Consider the following 7,735-nt stretch of genomic DNA (forward strand, 5'->3'; position numbering starts at 1 on the left):
AGACTAAATTTTGTAAACTAAATGACATGAGAGTTAATGATTGGATTATCACTTAAGTGTTGGTTAACATGCTTATTTTTGTTGGTAACACGTCATTTAGTTTGTAATTTTAATCTACAAATTTAGTATACCTATCATAACTTTTCACTTTTATTCTCACAACTTTGATAGCATTAATCACTCTATTTATTCCTGGTATGTTACGGAGACTAAATTTGTACACAATTTTATGCAAACTAAATAACATAAAAGTTGATGATTGAATTATTATTTAAAAGTTAACAAATGTGCTCATTTATATTGATGCTACATAATTTTAATTTATAAATTTTGTCTACAAGTTTCGCCTAGAATCGTTTCTAACCGCTATACAGATGTCTTTGTAATGTAAATGCGGAACTGATTAAGGGTATTCTGGTCACTGAAGTCTCTCTCTTCCCTCCACCGCTCTTTGTTCAAAAGCGCGCGCTCTCTCTCTCTCTCTCTCTCTCTCTACTGAGTTTGAGAAGACGGACGATGAATTACGAGCAGAGGCTCAAAGCCGCGGCGAAGATCATACTCACTGATGACGCACGCGCCGGGGACGCGCGTGTCGACTCTGAAGAGCTCGGCGTCAAGGCTAAACTGAAGCCTCACCAGGTCGAAGGCGTGTCGTGGCTCATACGCCGATACAATCTCGGCGTCAACGTCATTCTCGGTAAGGGGCTTCCTAATGATATTTTTCAATGTGTTTGGTTGCCTAGAAAATCTACGAAATAAAGTTTAAATCTTTGATGAATTGTTTGGTTGAATTTTCAGGAGACGAGGTACAACTGCTGTCACTCTTTTGAAGTCTTCTTACATGTGGTGAATTTGTGATTTTGAAATTTCCTTGAATTCGGTCTTTTGAGTTTGAAATTTGGTTATTAATTTTCGAAAAATTGAAGTAATTTTCGATAGTGTACAATTTAAATACTGTAATTTTATTGCATAATTAAATTCTTGAGTTTCATTGCATAATTTGGTGTTCCTTAGTGTCTCAGGTTGGAAATGAGCAAAAAAATTAGTTTCATAGTCTGTACTGTTATCGAACCCGCTTGTACTTTTGATTTCTGTCACCAGTATATGATTTGTTGGTATTGGCTGGGGGTTTCAACTTTTAACAGTAGAGTCAATATCGTAACCCGAATTCAGTGGAAGGTGTCAATTTAGCTTAGTTGGTAATATTCGTATTGTATCCAAGGACAGGACTGAATCGCACCTTCAGTGGGGTTTAGGAAGTATGAGATGTACATATCCTTGCTTGCCAATAGGTTATAGGTCCAAAAGAAAAACAAAAGGAAAAAAAAAAGAAAAGAATTTAATGAAGATGTTCATATTTATTGTTGAGGATACAACTAGTTGCACATGTTGAGGAGAAGTAACTGGAAACAGAAATATTTTTGGTGTATTCATTGTACTTGAAGTCTTGAACCCAAGAGAATGATTGTCAGATGGGACTGGGAAAGACGTTACAAGCTGTTTCATTACTGAGCTATTTGAAGGTTCAGAAGATGTCACCTGGACCATTTTGTGAGTTTCATTTTTTGCTTTTGGTGTGAATTCCTTGAAGTTCATATTTTCTGTACTGGTGTGCCTGATACATTTCTTGTTTCCTTCCATTGGTCATTACACACAGTGGTATTGTGTCCTTTGAGTGTGACAGACGGTTGGATCACAGAGATGGACACATTTGCTCCAAAACTAAAGGCTCTTCGGTATATTGGTGATAAAGAAAATCGGCGCATTCTACGCAGGACAATCTACAAGCACATAAACGAACAGACCTCCTCATCTGATGTAAGTTTCATTCCTGCTATTTACCTTTTGGAAGGAATAAACTATAGATGTCAATCACTATGTTTGGTTGAATTTATAGCTAATTACTATTATTAGCTCTCTAATAAGCTATTTTTTGTCTTGGATTGATGTTTTCAAGTTGGACCAATGGACAGGTATTGTCGTTGCCTTTTGATGTCCTGTTGACAACATATGACATAGCCTTGGCAGATCAGGATTTTCTTTCTCAGATGCCCTGGAGCTATGCAGTAATAGATGAAGCGCAAAGGCTCAAAAACCCTTCCAGTGTATGTTTAAGATGTCACAGATTTTCTCTTATGAATTAAGGAACCCTATACTAGTAGCAACATTTTTCTTATTATGATTGATTAATACTGATACTATACTATGTAGTCCAGTAGTGTGAATCAAGAAAATAATTAACCGGGTACAGCTATTAATTATATGACAGTTTGAACCACTGGCTTTCAGAAATAAAAATAACAGCATACTGCTGATCAGTTTGGTATGCTTTTTTAATTATAAACCTCTTCCCATGGCAATTGATGTTGGAAATTTTTAACTTTGATTCCAATACTCTGTGACTTCTAGTATGAAGACCATGAAAGTTTGTGCTAGGCAGGCATAATAAGAAAATTTGAGCACACGAAGAAAGGGATGGAAGTTATAATACAATTTTTTTCCCCTGATAATAACTGTAATTACAAACATATATATGTTTCGACGTTAATAGGTTTTGCACAATGTCCTAAGAGAGCGCTATCTCATACCAAGACGGTTATTGATGACTGGGACACCTATCCAAAACAATCTCACTGAACTTTGGGCTTTGATGCATTTTTGTATGCCTTCAGTCTTTGGGAAGCTAGACGAGTTCCTTGCAACATTCAAGGAAGCTGGAGATCCCTCATCAGGTAATGTTCTTACTTGTCATAAGTAAGTTGGGTGGCCTATAATGTGATGTATAATGATTTGTGAACATTTCTTACTTAAAATTCAGCTGCAGGTAAGATCCTGTATCCTCTCTGTGTGGAGATGAGTTCTTGGTCTTATGACCCAACTATTCTGTTGGCAATTATTGAGGAGAATGAACTTTGGGATGTCAAAACATGGTTTTATATACATGGCACTTATTATTCCTGAACAGGCCATGATACAACCAAAGTCAAGGAACAACTCAAAACCTTAAGAAGTATCTTGGGAGCTTTCATGCTCCGCCGTACGAAATCTAAACTTATTGAGTCTAGAGATTTATCCCTGCCACCGCTTACTGAGATAACAGTGTAAGTTCTTCATCTCTTTCTTCATTGTAGACATACTCTTAGAACATAATGAATATGATGCAAATATGCATTATCTTGATAGGCTGGCACCATTGGTCAGCTTGCAAAAGAAGGTGTATATGTCAATATTGAGAAAGGAGCTTCCTAAGCTACTTGCACTCTCTTCCGGAGGTTCAAATCATCAGTCCTTACAGAATATTGTAAGTTAGCTTTTCTATTTTTCACCTAAGCGTTTGTTTTCTCCCTTGAATCTTTTCTTATAAATGATACATTGGCATTAAACTCCTTTATCCTATACCATCTACAAAATTACAAATGCAGGGAGGTTATTATATTTCTACGTGATTTTTGGTTTTACCAGGTCCTATTGGCTGGTAGCTGTAAAATAATATTTGGTAAATGCAATTCAAAAGCTGTGTACATAGTCAAATCATTTTTCCAACTGCTCAGTATAATTTATTGAAATTATTAAAATGAATTTAATGATTGTCATTTTTTATTTTGAGCCCAAAGTGCTACTTTTTTATAACTGTAACTTTAAAACAACCCGCTAGTTTGCTTCCCAGCTACTGCTTCTCCACAACTTTGATGAAGTAGAAGAAAAATCAGAAATGTACCAAATGCATGTGTTACTTTTCCTATAACTACAAGGAAGAAGTCGTATAAAAAAGGAGGACCTAAAATAGTGATACCAAAATGGTGCTAACTCCTGATGCGGTACTGTTAGTTCCTTATTCTTGTTTAATCTGGCTTCTTGCTTCAAGTATTTGTGTGCTTATTCAGTACTTCATTGCTAATTGTTATATGCAGTGATCAGCCCTTTTGATTTTACTTCTGCCACTGGCAATATAGGTAATACAGCTGCGAAAAGCATGTAGCCATCCATATCTCTTCCCTGGTATTGAGCCTGAACCATATGAAGAGGGCGAACACCTGGTTCAGGTATTTATATCAACACTTGGTAAATGATAATGACCTATGAGAGTGTAGCCAAGTCATGTAATTTCCAAATTCTTAACATCTATAGAAGCATTTCTGATTAACATACGATAGTGGAGCTCTAGTTGGTTTGGTTCATTAAGCTAAAATGCCTGATCCCTGAATCTCGATTTAAGTACTTTTAGTATGTATTCTGCTCTCTTGTAATATTTATTTCCTACCAACCATTCTCTGTTTATTTTTTATTTTTTGATCAGGCTAGTGGTAAGCTTATAATCTTGGATCGACTACTTCAAAAGCTACATGAGTATGGACACCGTGTGCTTCTCTTTGCACAGATGACGCATTCCCTTGATATTCTGCAGGTTTGTTTTTTCTGTCCTTCTCCTGTTTCATGCAAAATGATAAATGCTTCAGCTTGTTTGCATGCATTTAACAATTTATATTCTCTTATGTACTGTAGGATTTTCTGGAGTTACGAAAGTATTCCTACGAGCGGCTTGATGGATCAATTCGCGCTGAGGAGCGCTTTGCTGCCATAAGAAGTTTCAGCACACAATCAACAAAAAAAAGTTTGAAGTCTCAAGCTGATCAAAGTGGTGCTTTTGTCTTCATGATCTCTACAAGAGCTGGGGGAGTTGGCTTGAATCTTGTGGCTGCTGATACTGTGAGTTTTTGCAAACAGTAGTGTACCTTGTTACTAACAAGAATCTTGGGTCTGACAAGTGATAATCTTATGTCCAGCATATTACTTTAAGATTGGGTAACTTGCTATCAGAGAGAATGACATTAATAGAATAATTTTGAGAGGTTTATAATATATTGCTGTTGAGGAACCTAAAGTAGGCTATGTTGTAAAATTTCAAGTAACATAAATTCTTCCCTGAAGTTGCTTTTAATCACATCATATTCGTATTCTATTCATTTTACATTAGCCATTTCTTTCTTTACTGACGTTCTTTTGCTCAATTTGCATACGGTAGGTTATATTCTATGAGCAAGATTGGAATCCCCAGGTTGACAAGCAAGCTCTGCAGCGGGCACACAGGATTGGTCAGATGAATAACGTACTGTCAATAAACCTAGTTACAGGACGTACGGTGGAGGAGGTGAGACACAATACATCAGTTGTTGCCTCTAAAGCCTTTGAGGCCATTACATAAATATTTCAAATGTGTCAATACAGGTTATCATGCGGAGAGCAGAGAGGAAATTGCAGCTAAGCCATAATGTTGTCGGGGACAATGTTATGGACCAGGATGGTAAAGAAACAAGTGGAGTTGAACCTAGTGACTTACGATCCATCATATTTGGGTTACATCTCTTCGATCCTGATGAAGTCAACAATGGTGTGCTTGAGATGTCAGAACTGAATACTATGGTTGAGAAGGTAATTTCAGTGCGGAATAAACAAGTAGCTACCAAGGATGAGAGGAAATTTGAGCTTAATCCAGCAGATGTTTTGAATGGAAATGATCTTGTTGTAGGAGAAGGTTCCACTTCTCTTAGTTTCAATTCGGGCTATGATGAATCTTCATATCTCTCTTGGGTTGAAAAATTCAAGAACGTGTCACAAGAAAATATGGATATGGGAAGTAGAAGAAATCTACTCGAGGAAAAACGTCTAAAACTTGAGACTGCCAAGAAGAAAGCAGACGAGAAGAAGTTGTCAAAGTGGGAAGAGCTTGGATACCATTCACTGTCTGTTGAAGACCCTATCAGCCCTGTGGATAGTGACATGATGTCTGATTCAGGTTCTGTCCAATTTGTTTATGGGGATTGTACACAACCATCAAAAGTTTGCCCCTCTGAGCCTGCCATTGTTTTCAGGTAAATTTAATATCACTAAATTCCTCCTCCTGAGTGTTCTCATTATATTGCATTGGATGAGTTAGAACGGTGAATATGTGTTTTCTTGTGTTTCTGATATTTTGCTCTTCAAACAGTTTTCTTTTGTTTGTAAGGCTTCTTAATGCTTGAATAATTTTTCATTCTTTCTTTCTTTATTTCTTTCCTTGAATCCAACATCGGTTATTTTATAATCCCAAGACTAATCTCAAGTGTGGCTGGATTGAGCCAAACAAGTGGATGAATCGCCTGCTCTAACATCATGTTAATCCCAAACCAATTGGACGTGTGTCTGTGGGCACAAGATCTTATATATTGTGATGCAAGACTTTGAATTGTTGCGGGATTTTATATTCTAAATATTAATAGTTGTTACCAAGTTTATTTTATTAACTCTCTAGAGATAATAACCAGGGCCACCACAGAATTGATGAATCTTTGAATACAAAATAAAGATTATTACTCAAGTGAATTATTTGTCAGTGGACTTTTTCTGCTGATTAACTCATTCTGCAGCATGATTCCTTATTATGTCCAGAGATTATGAGAGTTTGCTACCATATGATTTAAGGTTCTATTGAATTATTTTCCTTTGGTATTACAAATGTGTTCAAACTTCTTCAGTTTCAAAAACTCTGTGTCTCGGTGGGTGGTTGGTGATTTACTGCCAGACCTTATTTCTATGTTTATTTCACAGCTGTGTTGATGATTCTGGACACTGGGGTCGTGGAGGAATGTTTGATGCACTGTCCAAGCTATCTGCAAGTATCCCTGATGCGTATCAACGAGCTTCCGAATTTGGTGACCTGCATCTTGGTGATCTTCACCTTATAAGAGTTTATGGTTAGCCTCTGGTCTCTATGTTATCTAAATTCGTCTTGTCGCTTATTATACAAAGGAATCTATTCTGCACAGAAGTACAAGTACTCGACAAACGTGATTATATCATTTGCAACACAATAATTTGTTGAGAAAACTTTAAGTAGCTCTTGGCTGCACAACGCACTATGCAAGAATTTGTATATCATTTCAGCTTGAAGTATATTTTACAATTTGTAGTTAACTTTCTTCCTTACTGTAGAGGATTCAGATGAGCCTGAGATGGACTCGAATCCTCCTCAATGGGTGGCTTTGGCTGTTGTGCAATCTTATAATCCTAGGCGTAAAGTACCCCGCAGCAAGATTTCTATCCCTGACTTGGAAGGTTGCTTATCGAAAGCATCGTTTTCAGCTGCTCAAAGTTCTGGTAAATATTTGCAATCCAAAAGTGCAGTTTTTTATGTGTTAATGTTTGTTAATTTGGATTCTGACAGTTAAACCTCTCATATCATACTCTTCTGCTTGATTTTAAAGCTTCAATCCACATGCCACGTATTGGGTATCAAGATGCATCAGATCGTGCAGAATGGTACTCCGTTGAACGCCTTCTACGAAAATATGCTTCTATTTATGGCATAAAGATATACGTGTATGTTTTCTTTCGCTTCTTTCCTTCATCCTCTCCCAACATACATACATACCGACTTTCGCAACAAACTAATTTCTTGAAATCTTTGCAGGTATTATTTTAAGCGGTCTGCTTGATCTTTTTGACTGATCCTGCGCAGGACGAGGTCCTCGTATTCCACAGATGTAGCTGATAGAATTACGTTAGGAAAATGAACGCGTGCCGCCTTTCTTGTCAAGTAATTCTGTTCACCTCCAGAGTAAATATGTTGACCTTTTCCCTTGTTTGATAATGTTCTAGTGTAGGAACTGGGAACATGAAAACATGAAGTGTTGTTGTGTAAAACCCTCAAATGTATGAGTGATACCAAATATCTTTGGTTAAAAGATTTGAATCTTCT

General features: G+C 36.9%; 1 protein-coding gene across 2 annotated transcripts; it reads left to right on the forward strand.

The window, feature by feature from the left end:
* Positions 1-501: 501 nt before the first annotated feature.
* On the forward strand, positions 502-7,735 carry LOC137735244 (probable helicase CHR10). 2 transcript variants are annotated; one of them, XM_068474654.1, is made up of 17 exons: positions 502-697; positions 799-806; positions 1,473-1,551; positions 1,658-1,818; positions 1,974-2,105; positions 2,552-2,732; positions 2,966-3,101; positions 3,184-3,301; positions 3,954-4,043; positions 4,298-4,405; positions 4,504-4,707; positions 5,024-5,149; positions 5,227-5,870; positions 6,586-6,731; positions 6,970-7,134; positions 7,242-7,356; positions 7,448-7,735. In XM_068474654.1, exons 1-17 carry the CDS (start codon positions 517-519, stop codon positions 7,470-7,472), a joined length of 2,619 nt encoding a protein of 872 aa, XP_068330755.1. In that variant the 5' UTR covers positions 502-516; the 3' UTR covers positions 7,473-7,735. The 2 variants fall into 2 exon arrangements, with proteins under 2 accessions (XP_068330755.1, XP_068330754.1); XM_068474653.1 differs by lacking the exons at positions 502-697; positions 799-806 and having other exon boundaries at positions 968-1,551; positions 6,979-7,134.

The sequence above is a fragment of the Pyrus communis genome, chromosome 5 (genome assembly GCF_963583255.1).
Source record: "Pyrus communis chromosome 5, drPyrComm1.1, whole genome shotgun sequence".
NCBI classification, from domain to species: Eukaryota; Viridiplantae; Streptophyta; class Magnoliopsida; order Rosales; family Rosaceae; genus Pyrus; species Pyrus communis.

Coding starts and splice junctions, on each gene's coding strand:
- LOC137735244 (XM_068474654.1), top strand. CDS start 517: ATGAATTACGAGCAGAGGCTCAAAGCCGCGGCGAAGATCATACTCACT. Junction 1,819..1,973: donor AACAGACCTCCTCATCTGAT/GTAAGTTTCATT, acceptor ACCAATGGACAG/GTATTGTCGTTGCCTTTTGA. Junction 4,708..5,023: donor ATCTTGTGGCTGCTGATACT/GTGAGTTTTTGC, acceptor TGCATACGGTAG/GTTATATTCTATGAGCAAGA.